This window comes from Thamnophis sirtalis, unplaced genomic scaffold, assembly GCF_051295495.1.
Source record: "Thamnophis sirtalis isolate CommonGarterSnake01/CBP01778 unplaced genomic scaffold, rThaSir2_p1.2 scaffold_3, whole genome shotgun sequence".
Taxonomy (NCBI): Eukaryota; Metazoa; Chordata; class Lepidosauria; order Squamata; family Natricidae; genus Thamnophis; species Thamnophis sirtalis.
This window is the reverse complement of record NW_028261383.1, coordinates 21228552-21245625: the sequence shown is the minus strand read 5'-3', so window position 1 is coordinate 21245625 and position 17074 is coordinate 21228552. Positions and strand designations below refer to the sequence as shown.

Genomic DNA, 17074 nt, shown 5'->3' with positions numbered 1-17074 from the left:
TGACTCAGCCTTGCATCCTTCCGAGGTGGGTAAAATGAGGCCCCAAACTGTTGGGGTCAAATGCTGACTCTGTAAACTGCTTAGAGAGGGAATGTGGCTTGCGAATTAAGGTTGCATGTTGTAATGGTTGTTAAGCGAGATTACCTTGCTTAACTACTCTCACCCCGTTCTCCCTAATGAAGCCGTTAAATAAATCTTCACATCGTTAACAGAACAGTAACTATCTCAGGGCTGGGGGAATCTCTTGGAGGCCTAGCCTCCCTTACCTAAGGTGACCAGATTTTCAGATTGGTAAAGAGGGACACCTTTGACCGGGGGTGGGGGTGGGGGCTTGATTAAAAATTTTATACGGAGCAACAAAATTTTTCATACAACGCAAAAAGAGTATTGGAATGTTTTTTTTAATTTCAACATAACTACAATTTACAAATATAAATTGTAACTGTTGCCAAACATCAAAATTTTGATCACGTGACCATGAGGATGCTGCAACGGTGGCTAACTGTGAAAATGGTCGCTAAGTGTGAAAAATGGTCATCAGTCATTTTTTCAATGCCATTGTAACTTTGGTCACTATACCACCTTTCTTGCCACAGTTCTTAAGTAAATAACTGCAGCTGATAAGTTAGTAGCATAAGTGAATCTGGTTTCCCCATTTGACTTTGTCAAAAGACAATTACATGACCCCAGGACACTGAAACCATCATAAATGCGAATCTGTTGCCAAACATCAAAATTTTGATCGCGTGACCATGAGGATGCAACGGTCGCTAAGTGTGAAAATGGTTGCTAAGTGTGAAAACTGGTCATCAGTCACTTTTTTCAATGCCATTGTAACTTTGGTCACTATACCACCTTTCTGGCCACAATTCTTAAGTGGATAACTGCAGCTGATAAGTTAGTAACATAAGTGAATCTGGTTTCCCCATTTGACTATATGACCCCAGGACACTGAAACCATCATAAATACGAATCTGTTGCCAAACATCAAAATTTTGATCGTGTGACCATGAGGATGCTGTAATGGTCGCTAAGTGTGAAAATGGTAGCTAAGTGTGAAAAATGGTCATCAGTCACTTTTTTCAATGCCATTGTAACTTTGGTCACTAAGCCCATTATACCACCTTTCTTGCCACAGTTCTTAAGTGAATAACTGCAGCTGGTATTTTGTATTTTGGATAGAATCTTTTTTTAAATAGCCTAAGGCAATTTAAAAAAAAGAATCCAAACATAATAAATTGAAGTAAAACATTTCAAACTATTCTTTCTATGCACAATATATTTCAAAGTATTGTTCGTAGAATTTTTAAACATGGTTTCACTTCAATTTATTTTGGATAGAATCTTTTTTTAAATAGTCTTAAGACAATTTAAAAAAAGAATCCATACAGAATTTTTAAAAATCCTATGCACAATAAATAAAATATTATTTTAAAATGCATTAAAAAAATAAAAGAAAAAAACCCAGCTCACTTACCAGCAGGCTTGCACTACAAGTCAACCCAATCCTAGGCTGCATCAACAGAAATAGTATTAATACAACAAGAAATGATACAGTCAGTTTACAGTGCCGCTGTACAATGCAACCAACCCCATGATGTTATGATTCTATGAATTTAGAGGCAGTTTAGAAAATACCATTTTTTTCGGAGTATAAGATGCATCCCCACCCCTAAAAGAGGGGGACAATTTGGGTGTGTCTTGTACACAAAATGTAGCCCCACCCCCACCCGAGGCCAAAATTGAGAGGCATGGAGGCAGTGATGGTCTGTGGCAAATTACAAATTAATCTCAAATTACATTGGCATTGAAAAAAGTAACTTTTGGCCATTTTTTACGCTTATGACCATTGCAACATCCCCATGGTCCTTTGTCTGGAATGGAGAGTTGGTGCATCAGTTGCAAAGGTAGGTTTCTAGAAGTCGAAAACAACTTGATAGCATTTAACCAGTGAAAACATCTTGAAAAAGTCTTAGGTAAGGATGGGACTTAGGATAACTTTGTCACTTTGAATGTACACTCATCAGCATACATTAAAATGAAATTTCATTGCATACAGCTCTCAAAGGGTCACCTCTAATGTATACTACATAAACATGACTAAATAATTAAATAAATATTCATGTATAATAAAAGTGACATATAAAAGTGTTATTTTGCCTCTTATGGGGAGATGGCGGTCAGAGAGGCAGCAACAAAAACCTTCTGTACGGTAGAGGCATCTGTGGTTGAGCTTTAAGGGGTTAAAACCATCAATTACTAAATTGCTAGAAAGGACGGCAGGCAAAGAAAAGCCCTGCAACTTCCTCTTTCGGATCACTCAATGGGCGGAAGGTGGTGTGCAGAGTGGATCCTGTGCTGTTCCCAGGATCGAAGCGGCAGCTGGAAGGTGAGTTGAGAGCAGGTCGGAAAAGAGTCCGGGAGCAAGTAAGGCTGCTTTATTTCCTCCATGATGTGGATACAGAGAAACAACTAGGCTGAAGGATGTCAGGCTGCTGCAGGTTCCTTCCCAAATTTAAGCGGACCAAAGCTGCACGCTGTTAAAGTGGTCACTGCAATTTTCCTTCTGGTGGGAAGATTTAAAAAGTCTCTCTGAAGTTTAAGGTTGATTCTTTGGGAATGGCTTCCCTCCAGAAATTATGGGTGCTCCATCACTGGGGTTTTTTAAAGAAGAGATTGCACATTTATTTGTCCGGAGTGCTATAAGGTCTCCTCTCTGAGCAGAGGATTGGACTAGAAGACCACCAAAGTCCCTTGTAATTTTTTTATTCTCCGTGTACCTGCTGGATTTGTTTTTTACTTCCATGCCTAGCCTAAGGTGACCAGATTTTCAGATTGGTAAAGAGAGACACCATTGAAAGGGGGGGGGGGGGTGGCTTGATTAAAATTTTTATATTTTGTCAAAAGCTCACAAAAGGCGATTAATGACCCCCGAAGACTGAAACCATCATAAATACGAATCTGTTGCCAAACAAAATTTTGATCACGTGACCATGAGGATGCTGTAATGGTCACTAAGTGTGAAAAATGGTCGCAATGGTCGCTAAGTGTGAAAAATAGTCAGTCACTTTTTTCAATGCCATTGTAACTTTGGTCACTAAATGTTTTTCCCCTCCTCGAGACACCTCACTTCTTCCTTCCTTCATTCCTCTTGCTTATCTACCTTCACCTTATCCGTCTTCTGCTCTTTCCCTCTCTTCCTTCCTTTCTCCTTCCATCCTCTCTTTCCTCACTCACTCCCTTCCTCCTTTTCTCTTCCTTCTTCCTTCCATTCTTTCAGCTTCCTTTCTTTTGCCTATTTACCTTCTCTGTCTTTCTGCTCTTTCCATCTCTCTCTTCCCCTTTGCTTCTGTTCCTTCCTCCTTCCATCCTTTCACCTTCCCTCCTTCCTATTTCTTCCTTTTTCCTTCCTTCTGCCTATCTACCTTCACCTTCTGTCTTTCTGCTCTTTCCCTGTCTTCCCCTTTCCTCCCTCCCTTCTTTCCTTTCTAGTTCCATCTTTTCTTCTTTCCTCTCTCTCCCTTTTTCTTCCTTCCTTCCTTCCTCCTTCCTCTTGCCTATCAACTTCATTCTCTTTGTCTTTCTGCTCATTCCCTCTCTTCCCCTTCTCTTCCTATCTCCTTCCCTCTTTTCCCCCTCCCTTCTTTTTCTTCCTTTCTTTTTCCATCTTCCTCCTTCTCCTTCCTCTTTCTTCTTTCTATTCTTTCTCCTTCCTTCCATCTTTTCTCCTTCCATCTCCCCCCCTTCTTCTTTTCCTCTCCCCCTCCCTCCTTCCTTCCTCTCCTTCCCACTCTTTCCTTGGAAGGGGACAAAACCCAAGGGCTAAGGGGGCGGGGGTGGGGGGCAGCAGAGACCAAATAAAGTCAGTAGATCTTATTAAAACTTTCCTATTTGTTGGATCGCATTGCTGCGAACTTCGTCCTCCTCCTCCTCCGTCAGTAACAGCTGGGGGCTCAGAAATCGGAGTGAAAAGCCAGTCCTCCCATCTCTTCCCTCTTCCTGGATTCACTCCGAAGTTTCTTAAATCTCTCCCTCTCTTCCTCTCTCTCTCTCTCTGTATCTGTTTGTCTCATACTCTCTGTGTGGCTCTTTGCCTCTATCTGCCTCCCTCCGTCTCTCTCTCTCTGTCGTTCTCTCTGTGTATCTGTCTCTCTCTGTCTCTCCTCCCTCCCTGTGTGTGTGTGTCTTTCTCACTCTGTGTGTGTGTCTCTCTCCGTCTCTGTCTGTAAGCCACTGTGGCGCCTGTCATCCTGGATCAGGCTGAGCTGCCTGTCTTTCTTCAGCATCTCCCAGGGGTGCACATCCATCGTAAAATCCATCGGGTCGTCCAAAGTAGCGGGGCTCAGCAGGACCTTGGCTGAATGCGTGCAAACGCTCAAGTCCGCTGCTCGCTGCTCCTCAGCTAGTTGCAAAGTTCTCTGCAGAGATTCTGGCAGGCGGAGGCAGCGCTTGCCTCTCGAGCTTCGGCGAAGGGGATTTTTTCTGTTGGACGGAGCCTGGGCGGCAGGGAATTTCCCCGCCGAAGTAGAAGGCGAGGCTTTAAAACTAGTCTGATCCTGCTTGAAAAGATTGCTGTGGTGGAGCAAAGGGTGCCCTGGCTGAGGATTCCCTCTTTCAGTCGGTCTCTGGAATCCCCCCCCCTTTTTTTTTCTACAGAAGGAAAGGGTTTTTTGACTGGGCAGCTCGACATGATTAAGACCGTTCTGCTCCTCCTTTGCGCTGCCCTCCTCTCTCTGATAGCCGCCTGGTTAAAAAGGAGGAGGAGCCCATCGAGGAAGACGATGAACGCGAGGGGGATCCCTGCCCCCGCGGATGGGCTCTGGACTAGTGTGGCCCCCTCTTCCTCCTTTTTAACCAGGCAATCTTCGGCTGCTGCATAAGCCCATGGGCATGCGCTGCCCTCTTCTCTCTGATAGCCGCCTGGTTAAAAAGGAGGAGGAGGCTCCGCTGGTCCGGAGCCCATCGGCGGGGGGAGGGATCCCCCTTGGGTTCCTCGTCTTCCTGGATGGGCTCCGGACCAGCGGAGTCACCTCCTCCTTCTTAACCAGGCGGCTATCAGAGAGAAGAGGGTAGGGCGTGCCCGTGGCCTTGTGCAGCACCCGAATTCTCGCCTCCTGTTCTTCGGCTGTTGCACAATCCCAAGGGCACGCGCTGCCCAGTTTGCTGAATCCGACGCGGCTTCATAGAAAGAAGGCATGCGAGAAAGCCCCCCCCCCATCCCCGCTGCCTGAACGTTTGAATGAAGGAGTCTGCAGGCTCCTTTGTCCTCGGCTATGCGATTTTCTTTCGTTTTCTGCTGCCCGAACGAGTGAATGAGGCAGAGGGAGAATGAAAGGAGATTGCGTCCCTTCTGTCTCCCCGTTGCTCAGAAAAGCAACTCCAGCAAGGTTCTTTGGTGGCGGCAGGCGTCCTAGAACCTGCCTGCTAGCAAAGGACCTTCCCGAAGTTGCTTTTCTGAGCAACGGGGACACAGAAGGGACAAAATACCGGCTGGCCGGGATGGGTATACAGGGCTGGGGGCTGGGCAGGCTTACTACCAGGGCTGGTCACAAAAATCGGGACTTTTTAAGAATGCCCCGGGACGCGGGACAAATTGTGCAAAATCGTGACTGTCCCGCCAAAATCAAGACGTCTGGTCACCTTAGCCTAGCCAACAAGCACATTATTTCCTATTGGTGCCCCATTTCATGAATTAACCAGGTTAAACTGAAAAGAAATAGCAATTAACAATTGGGATATCAATTCTGGGATAGTCAGTTGTATACCTACTTCTTGCTTGCCATTTGTTTCATGAGATTTCAGAGTTGCTCTTCTCTGCACTCTTTCTAGAGTCTCCACATCTTTTCTATATTGTGGCGACGAAAACTGAATGCAGTATTCCAAGTGTGGCCTTACCAAGGCATTATAAAGTGGTATTACCACTTCACGTGATCTTGGTTCTATCCATCTGTTAATGCAGCCTAGAACTGTGTTGACTTTTTTGGCAGCTGCTGCACACTGCTGCCTCATATTTAAATGGTTGTCCACTAGGACTCCAAGATCCATCTCACAGTTACTTCTAATGAGCAAGATATCACATATACTATAGCTATACATTTTGTTTTTCTTGCCTAAATGTAGAACCTTACTTTTTTCACCATTGAATTCCATTTTGTTAGAAAGTGCCCAATGTTCAAGTCTGTCAAGAGCCTTCTGTATCTTAAGCCTGTCTTCTGGAGTGTTGGCTGTTTCTGCCAGCTTGATGTTGTCTGCAAATTTGATGAGTTCCTCATGTATTCCCTCATCCAGAACATTGATGAAGATTTTGAAGACTACTGGGCCTAAAACAGAGTCTTGGGGTACTCCACTGCATGCTTCCCTCCATGTAAATGCAGTTCCATTGAACTCTACACATTGAGTGTGTTTGGTCAACCAGTTACAAATCCATCTGGTGGTGATGCTGTCTAGCCCACATTTTTCTAATTTATCTAATAGTAGGTGATGGTCTACTTTATCAAATGCCTTACTGAAGTCCAAGTAAATTACAGTATTTTTCTAAGTATAAGATGCACCGAAATATAAGATGCACCTTAATTTTGGGGGAGAAAAATAGGGGGGAAAATTCTGCCTACCAGGTATTCATCTGGCTAGCGTCCTTAGTCTGGTCAGCTTCAGCACATACGTTTGTTGGTTTTCAGCTCACACACTATTTATCCCCTGGACTATGTATTTCAAGTGAGGCCACACTGATCAACAATCACTATCTTTATAAACAATCATTATTGAGGGCAAGTGGGAAGTCTATTTGGACAAAAAAGGAGTACACTTTCCTATCTAAACTCTATCTGAGATAATCAACCAGCATAATCGATGCTATTTCTATTCTATTCTTTGCTATGTTATACTATTTCTATTCTTATCTGCTCCACAGAAAAGTTGAAGAGCACCCCTATGTATAATGCAGACAGATCTAAGCTACTGTATCTTCTTGAAATTGTCCCTTCTAGGCCTAATGGCTCTAATTTATTTGTATAGTGCCTTGGAGATGTCTCCTCATACATCACCTCTCAGGTTTCCAAATTTTTCTTAAGAGCTGTAACCACTAGAGGAGAATGTTGTAACTTCCCTTAGCTATGCTTTTGGTGACTGATTGCTATGATGCTATGATCAATTCTCTTATGTCTCTTTTGTAGTACTCGTATTTTGGTCTTTATATATAAAGTATATATATATATAAGTTGAAGAGCATAGTTAAATGAGAAAATTCAAAGAAGATACCCACAATTTGCAAAGAATGTGTTGCATTGGAGAGGAGAAAATTTTCCATTGCTTGAGAAATTGGTTTTGAAGCACAGACTCCATTTTGTTTCGTGTCTTCTCTTCCAAGCCATGCTTAGATGTACCAGTATCCAAAGGGGTGTGTATGCTGCAGTAAAAATATTCAAAGCTCTTTTTCAGCCCAAATGAGGCACTAACGAGTTAAGGGATCTTCCATGCTTTGCCTGCTTTTCTCAGTGCTGCTCCCTCAAACGTTAGTGCCTCTTTAGGGCTGAAAAAACGCTTGTAAAGCACAACTGATCAAAGCAGCAATGGGAAAAGCAGGCAGAGAAGGGAAGGTGCTTCACTCATTAGCACCTCATTAGGGCTGAAAAAAAGCTCTGAAAAAACTACATTCAGAATATAAGACGCACCCAAATTTTCAGCCTCTTTTAGGGGAGGAAAAGTGTGTCTTATACTCCGAAAAATATGGCATATTGACAGTATTCCTCTGGTCCACTAATTTTGTCACTTTGTCAAAGAATGCAATAAGATTAGTCTGGCATGATCTGTTTCTGACAAACCCATGTTGGCTTTTGGTTATTAGTTTGTTTGCTTCTAGGTGTTTGCTGATTCATTGCTTGATTATCTTTTACAGAATCTTCCCTGGTATTGAGGTCAGGCTGATAGGTCTGTAGTTTCCTAGATCATTTTTTTTCCTTTTTTGAAGATGGGAACTACATGAGCTTTTTTCCAGTCCTCTGGCAGTTCCCTGGTGCTCCAGGATCTCTGAAAGATACAGTTCAGTGGTTCTGTGATCTCGTCTGCCAGTTCCTTCAGAATCTTGGGGTGTAATCCATTTGGTCCTGGTGATTTGAACTCATCTAGGGTAGACAGGTGCTCACTTACCATTTACTTCAGTGATGAAATCTAAAAAATTTCTCTACCACTGTGGGCGTGGCTTGGTGATCATGGCTCATGGGTGTGGCTTGGTGGTGATGTGGCTGGGTGGGCGTGGCCAAGTCGACACCACTTCTTTGCCCTTATGACTTACAAGAAGAAAATATACCAATTATTTTGTGCATTTAATATTTAATAAGGATAATGAATAATTATGTGAGAATACTTACATAAGAGCAATAAAAGTGTTGTCTTCAGGCACTAATGATAATAATGGCTTACAAAAATGTATTATCTAATGGTTGTTGTGACAGTTTTGGTGTCTTAGGCAAGAAACTGACCAGTTTTGTTTCCTTTTCATCCTTGCTGGTGAAGACTGCTACTGCCAAAGGAAGAAAAATAGCTTTGTTAGCTGAGGACCAGTGATGGGAGCAATGCAAAAGCACACAAAACGCAAAAACACAAAACACTAGTTTTAACACAAAAACAACACAAAAGCAACACAATGCAGAAGCAGCTGCACCTCACACAAAGCCCCCCCCCCCAGCCACAAGCAAGAAACCCACAGAGCCACAAAAACAACACAACTGACTCACAGCATTGTGCAACTCACAATGCAACATTGTGCAACTCACACAGAATGCAAAAGCAGTACCTCACAGAAACTAGCCCCTGCAACGCACTTAACAGATTTAACAGATTAACAGAGTTGGAAGGGACCTTGCAGGTCATCTAGTCCAACCCCCAGCCCAAGCAGAATTGCAAAGCACCCAAAATGGCCCCTGCTAGAAGCAGGAAACTCACAGAGCCACAAAGAGCTCAACTTTCACACTTAAGAAAAACACAGTGTCATTGTGCAACTCTCAGACAATGTAAAAGCACACAAAATGTCCCCTGCAACAACAAGAGGAAACTCACAGAGAACTCACAAAACCAACTATCACAAGCACAAAATGTCACATACAGCTTGGTGTGATTTTGTGTGTTTGTGTAATGAGTATGAAACACTACAAAAACACACAAAATCTCAAAAAGCTCCACAAATCTAAAAATGTAAAAGCAGGTAAAACTTTATAAATTTTAAATAGCTACTATTTCCTTTAAAAAAAACCCTAAAAAACCCTCAAGTAAACTTTTTTTTTAAAGTTAAAAAAAACCACTTACATAAGACACAAGACAGGAGAGGCAGATTCTGTTGCTAGCCAATGAGATGGATTCCAGGCAGAGTCAGTTGCTAGCCAATGAGATGGATTGCAGGCTGCAGCTGAGGGATTTCAGAAGCAGCAGGCGAACAGCAAGGCAGGTGCTCTGTGACCAGCAGCTCAGGATTTGGTCCTAAGAGCAAAGGTAAGCAAGATGGAGGCTGGGGGGAAAGTTGGTAATTACCCAGGTGGTTTAGCCAGGCCAGGCAGCTTCCTGTTCTTTCTAATAGCAATTATCAATCGATACCGCTCACCTTATATTATTTCTCCTTCTATTGTATTTCATTTGGATTTCACCATTCTTAACTTTCTTATTTTACTCATAACTATTATTTTTTGAGTTTTGTTATATTCCTTCATTGATTCTTGTTTCTTCTTCTTTCAGATCGCATAGATTAGGCCTCCTCCGAATTCCATCCGCCAGTCAGTGTCGACTGGCAACCACACGGAGGAGAGCCTTTTCAGTAGCAGCTCCGACCCTTTGGAACGATCTCCCCGTGGAGATTCGTACCCTCACCACCGTCCAGACCTTCCGCACAGCCCTTAAGACCTGGCTGTCGCGGCAGGCCTGGGGATGAAGATCGTAATCTGTCCCCACCCGAATGATGAATGAATGGTGTGTACTATTTTATACTCATGTAATGTTTATGTTCATCGTTTTTGTGTCCCCCCCCCCTATACTTTGTAAGCCGCCCTGAGTCCCCTCAGGGAAAAGGGCGGCCTATAAATATTAATAAAATTCTAAATTCCTCTATCCACTTAACACCATTTATCCCATATCTGGTAGAATTCTGATTCTTTTTCCCCCCTGGATTTCTTTAGTTAGTTTGTCCATTTCAGCACAATCCATAACCTTTCTTAGTATTCCATCTTTGCTTGGAATTAATTTGTTTTTCCATTTCTGAGCAAAGGCAATCCTTGCTGCTGTAATTATATGTAGTATTAAATACTGGATTTCTTTTTTGTATTTAGCAGACATTATACATAATAAAAAAATTTCAGGTTTCCATTCTATTTTAATAGAATGGCCTCCAGCCAATTTTTGGCCTCCAGTCAATTTTTGATCCTTTTCCAAAAAAGTTTAGCCTCCTCACAGGTCCACCATAAATGGTAATATTTTCTGTGTATTGATTCGCATTTCCAACATTTTGGGGAGGTATTTGTTAAGATTTTAGCTAACCTTGTTGGTCCCAGGTGCCATCTGTAAAACATTTTGTACTGGTTTCCTTGTATGTAACTGATAGTGTCATTTTTAAGTTTGTTCCCCAAAGTTTTTCCCATTTGTCTAATTCAATATTAAAGCCAAAGTTCTGGGCCTATTTTATCATTTGTTCTTTCACAATTTCCTCTTCCATTTTATAGGAAGGAATTTATATATTCTCCCTATCATCTTTCTATCTGAGCTTTGAATAATTTTATCCAATTCGTGTGGTTCTGTTTCAATGTCATATAATTTTACATCTTTATTGTATTTAGTTTTGATTTGGAGGTAAGTTAGCCAGTCAACTTTCATGTTCTGATCTGCCAATTCTTCAATTGTTTTTAAATTTCCCTGTCTATCAAATAAGTCTCTGTATCTTAGCATTTTGTTCAAATCTGTAAAATTTGGGTGAGTCGTCCTTTCTGTCCTTTCTGATAGCCAATTCGGGATTTTCACATAGTGGATTTTTTTTTTTTTATTTTGAGCCATTTTTGCAATAACACTCTTATGATTAAATGATTTTGAAAGTATTTGTGTGTTTTATTTTTATCATCCCATAGGAATATATGCCAGCCTGCTTGCAAATCATGGCCTTCTAAGGTCAATTTTTTTTTATTCTTTAGCTCTATCCAATCCTTCACCAATGTTATTGTTACTGCTGATGCATATAAATCCCAATTTGGTAATGCTAAGCCTCCCCTCTCATTGCTGTCTTGTATTGACTTTAGTTTAATCCTCGCTTTTTGTCCCTGCCAAATGAACCTAGCGGTTATTTTGTTTAATTCTTGAAAGATTTTTTTACCCGGATTAATAGGTGTGGCTTGCAACAGGAATAAGATTCTTGGTAAAATATTCATTTTAATTGTCGCTATGCGTCCCATGAGTGATAACTGAATATTTTTCCAATTTTCTAAATCTTTCTTTATTTGTATCACTAATTTATTAAAATGATCATCTTTAATTGTGAAACATTTTGCTGACACCCAGATCTCCAAGTAATTCACTTTCTTAGTTATTTGCAGTCTGGTTGCTAGTTCCAGTTCCTCTTCTTGCTTTTTTGTCATGTTCTTGGTTATCATTTTTGTTTTGTCCTTATTGATCTTTAATCCTGCCACTTCAACATATTCTTCTAATTTTTGAATTAATTTCAGGCTGGATTTTAATGGGTCCTCTAGAACAAATACTAAGTCATCGGCATAGGCTTGGGTTTATATTCTTCATTTTTGAGTCTAAAAACTTTTATTCCCTGGTCCTTCTTAATTAATTTCCAAAATTAATATAAATAGCAAAAGGAGAGAGGGGGCTTTGTTGGCTGACTCCTTTTTTTATTTCAATCTTTTTTGTTAGATCTCCATTTATCAGAACTTTGGCTGTTATAAAATCCTATTGAGGCATCTGGGAGAAAATGGCCAAAATATGACCATATCACCTGGATATATGAGCCCCGAGGCTCTAACTAGCTTTTGAATATCAATATAGACTTAATATAGATTTTTATTAAGTTGCAAAAACCCTTACTGGAACAATGTGGCAAGATGCTGTAAAGGAGGGGCATAGGAAGCCAGGCGTAGATAGAACAGAGGGCAAACGGCCAATAGCTTAAGACATTATAAGAACTTCTCTTTTTGTATTTTTTCTATGTACTTCTCTGTAACATTCCAAAATGAACTTCTCCTTTTCGAAATGTCATGTTTGTCTCGTGTATGGAAACGCCTTGAGAATGCACAGTATGGAACACGACATAACAGTAGTGTCCTGGACGGAGCCAAGGCAATTCAGATTTTGGTGTGTGAACACGCTGAACTTGATGCATCAATAAACCTGTTTGACTTGCACCTTCGTGGTCTCACGTCCCATTTTTCTTGAGCATTGTGGCGAAAGCCTCAATCTGCTGCAACACTATCATTTTTATAAATTTTTCTCTAAATTTCATCTTGTCCAATAGTGTTATTCTAAATTTCCAGATTACATTGTCAAATGCTTTTTGTGCATCAAGGAAAACCAGTACCATTTGTTTCTCTGGATGCGCCTCATAATACTCTATTACGTCTAGGATGACCCTCGTATTATTTTTAATGTGTCTGTGAGGTAAAAATCTGCTTTGGTGCGGGTGTATTCATTCATTTAAAACCTATTTAATTCATCCTGCCATAATTGCTGCAAATATTTTATAATCAGAGTTTAGTAATGAAATTGGTCTGTAATTTTGAATTTTTTCTAGGTTGGTTTCTTCTTTTGAGATTAGCGATATTATTGCTTCTGTCCATGATTCAGATATCTTGGCTTTTCTTAAAACTTCGTTAAACATTTCCATTCCTAGCTCTTCCAATATTTTGTTATATTTGTATAAGTCCACCGGTATTCTGTCTGGTCCTGGGGTGTTATTATTTTTCTGGTTTTTCAGGACTAATTCCACTTCAGCTAACGTTATTGGCCTGTTTATCACCTCCCTTAGTTCTTTTGAAATTGGTGTTATCTTTTCTGTGTTTAAATAATGTTTTATTTTGATTTCCTCCATGCTATCTTGTGCGTATAGTTTTGCGAAGTATTTATGAATAATATGCTTCTATTCTTCCGCTCTGTGTTTGGCTTCAGGAAAGCCTTCGGAGCCTGGGGAGGGTGAAAAACAGCCCAACGGCCCAACAGGAAGTTCGGGAATGAACTTCTGGTTCGCCTATTGGGCCTGTTTTTCACCTTCTCCAGGCTCCGGAGGATTTCCTGAAGCCTAGGGAGGGTGAAAATGGCCTCCCCATGTCCTTCGGAGGGCTGAAAATCAGTTGGCTGGCACACACATGCGCACCAGAACTGAGGACTGCTGGGCCAGCAAATATGGCTCCATAGGTTCGCCATCACGGATATAGACCTAGGGCAATGTAATTCCCCCCCCTTTAATTTTGACACAAATTCATTCAAGATAATTTTTATCATTGTTGTGCTATATAGTTCTGTATAAAAGTAGTTATTTCTTGTATATAGTGCAACTCCACTACCTCTGTTATTTGGTCTATTTCAAAAGTGGTATTTAGCAGGTTCTGACCAGTTGTGGAGAACCGGTAGCAGAAATTTTGAGTAGTTCGGAGAAATGGTAAATACCATGGAGTGGGGAAGGAATGGAAATTTTACAATATTCTTCCCCTACCAACAAGCCACACCACGCCCAAAGAATCAAAAAATTTGAGTAAAAAAATTTGAATCCCACCACTGATCTATTTCTGTTAAATAATTTAAATCTCTATAACTGTATGTTCCATTTGTGGCTTTCATCCCACCAAGTTTCCGTAATGGCAACAATATCATATCTGTCCTCATTTATTTGAATTTCTAATTTCACCCTGTTTATTCCTCATACTCTGTCATTAGTATATTAATTGCAGAGATTCTACTCAATAATTGCCATACTAAGAATTGGTGATTGATTCAAGTCAGAAAGAGAATTTTATGATTGAATGGCTACGTGAACTTGGATCTCGGTAATCTTCAGTGTATCCAATTAATCATAAGTAATATAAGATGCTATTTTAGCATTGTGGCATGTTTGCTTTTTACCTATAATGTAAACCTTTTTTTCCTTTTTTGATATATAATGCAACCATTTTATAAATAATTAAAGTTACACTTTTACTTGAATCTTACAGGCAGAGAGGATGCCAATGAGAACAGTCTGGAAAACTGAGAATGAGAAGCAACTTTGAAAAGGAAAACAAATCAAGCCAGAAATCAAAATATTTTCCATTTCCTACAGAAACCACAGAAAGTTTCACTTCACAAGACACCAAACCCTCTGAATGTCCTGATTGTGGGAAATGTTTCAATTGAAATTGTGACCTAGTGATATACCAAAGGATGCACACAGGAGAGAAGCTGCATGAGTGCCCAGATTGTAGGAAGAGTTTCATTCAAAAATCCCATTTAGTGAATCACCAAAGGATTCACACAGGAGAGAAACCATTTGAATGTCCTATTTGTGGAAAAAGTTTCAGTGGCTATGGCAACCCTGGTGAACCACCAGAGCACTCACACAGGAGAGAAACCTTTTGAATGTCCTATTTGTGGGAAAAGTTTCAGTCATTACTGCAGCCTGCTGATACACCAGAGGACTCACACGGGAGAGAAACCCTTTGAATGTCTTGTTTGTGGGAAATGTTTTAGTCAGAATTGCAACCTGGTGAAACACCAGAGGACTCACACAGGAGAGAAACCCTTTGAATGTCCCGATTGTGGGAAAAGTTTCATTCAAAATGTCCACCTTGCGAGACACCAGATGACTCACACAGGAGAGAAACTTTTCAAATGTCCTATTTGTGGGAAAAGTTTCAGTCATTACCGTAGCTTGATGATACACCAGAGGACTCACACAGGAGAGAAACCCTTTGAATGTCTTGTTTGTGGGAAATGTTTTAGTCACAATTGCAACCTGGTGAAACACCAGAGGACTCACTCAGGAGAGAAACCCTTTGAATGTCTTGTTTGTGGGAAATGTTTCAGTCAGAATTCCCACCTGGTAAGACACCAGAGGACTCACACAGGAGAGAAACCCTTTGAATGTCCTGATTGTGGGAAAAGTTTCATTAAAAATGTCCACCTTGCGAGACACCAGAGGACTCACACAGGAGAGAAACCCTTTGAATGTCTTGTTTGTGGGAAATGTTTTAGTCAGAATTGCAACCTGGTGAAACACCAGAAGACTCACTCAGGAGAGAAACCCTTTGAATGTATTGATTGTGGGAAACGTTTTGGTGTGAATTCTAGCCTGGTGATGCACCAGAGGACTCACTCAGTAGAGAAGCCATTTGAATGTCCTGTTTGTGGGAAAAGTTTCAGTCATTACTGCAGTCTGCTGATGCACCAGAGGACTCACACGGGAGAGAAACCCTTTGAATGTCTTGTTTGTGGGAAATGTTTTAGTCAAAATTGCAACCTGGTGAAACACCAGAGGACTCACACAGGAGAGAAACCCTTTGAATGTCCCGATTGTGGGAAAGGTTTCATTAAAAATGTCCACCTCGCGAGACACCAGATGACTCACACAGGAGAGAAACTTTTCAAATGTCCTATTTGTGGGAAAAGTTTCAGTCATTACTGTAGCTTGGTGATACACCAGAGGACTCACACAGGAGAGAAACCCTTTGAATGTCTTGTTTGTGGGAAATGTTTTAGTCAGAATTGCAACCTGGTAAGACACCAGAGGACTCACACAGGAGAGAAACCCTTTGAATGTCCCGATTGTGGGAAAAGTTTTATTAAAAAAGTCCACCTCGCGAGACACCAGATGACTCACACAGGAGAGAAACCCTTTGAATGTCTTGTTTGTGGGAAATGTTTTAGTCAGAATTGCAACCTGGTGAAACACCAGAGGACTCACACAGGAGAGAAACCCTTTGGATGTCCTGATTGAGGAAAAAGTTTCATTAAAAATGTCCACCTCGCGAGACACCAGACGACTCACATAGGAGAGAAACTTTTGAAATGTCCTTTCTGTGACCAATGCTTCAGGGATAAATCGTTCCTTATTGCCCACAAGGAAATCCACTTGAGTCAAAAGTTGATGAATTTAGAGAAGGCTTTAATTTGATTTCTGAACTCTCATTAAGAATGTAGGTCTTGAATGTATTTTTTCAATTCTAGCCTGATGCTTTTTAGTCAAATATATATCAGGATTAGACTTGTAGGTAGATAGAAAAATATGTTAGTTCAATAAAGTCTAAGTACCCGTTTCTGGTGATCAGCAGACGTTTCTGGATATTTTCTGTGCAGAAGTTGTGGATTTCCTCCAAATGGTTTTCTGGGTAATGCTTTTTGTATATTGATCACGGAACTCCAACATATGGAGTTCCCTCTTCTACTTTGATGTCCTTCAGATTTTGAGCCCCATAGTACCCCAGCCACTCTAGAAGTAGTGCTCGAGATACAACTGTAATGTGCCATGGTGGTGCAGTGGTTAGAGTGCAGGACTGCAAACTACTTCTGGTGACTGCCAGCTGCTTGCAATTTGGCAGTTTGAATCTCACCAGGCTCAAGGTTGACTCAGCCTTGCATCCTTCCGAGGTGGGTAAAATGAGGACCCAAACTGTTGGGGTCAAAACGCTGACTCTGTAAACTGCTTAGAGAGGGAATGTGGCCTGCGAATTAAGGTTGCATGTTGTAATGGTTGTTAAGCGAGATTACCTTGCTTAACTACTCTCACCCCGTTCTCCCTAATGAAGCCGTTAAATAAATCTTCACATCGTTAAGCAGAACAGTAACTATCTCAGGGCTGGGGGAATCTCTTGGAGGCCTAGCCTCCCTTACCTAAGGTGACCAGATTTTCAGATTGGTAAAGAGGGACACCTTTGACCGGGGGTGGGGGTGGGGGCTTGATTAAAAATTTTATACGGAGTAACAAAATTTTTCATACAACGCAAAAACAGTATTGGAATTTTTTTTTTTATTTCAACATAACTACAATTTACAAATATAAATTGTAACTGTTGCCAAACATCAAAATTTTGATCACGTGACCATGAGGATGCTGCAACGGTCGCTAAGTGTGAAAATG

At 41.1% G+C, this 17074-nt stretch overlaps 1 protein-coding gene across 1 annotated transcript; it reads left to right on the top strand.

The window, feature by feature from the left end:
- The first annotated feature begins 14191 nt into the window (after positions 1 to 14191).
- Positions 14192 to 15934, top strand: LOC148047485 (uncharacterized). The gene is given in 2 exon segments (XM_087708063.1): positions 14192 to 14520; positions 14522 to 15934. Coding segments are annotated over 2 exon segments (1551 nt in total). The 5' UTR covers positions 14192 to 14382.
- The last annotated feature ends 1140 nt before the right edge of the window (positions 15935 to 17074 follow it).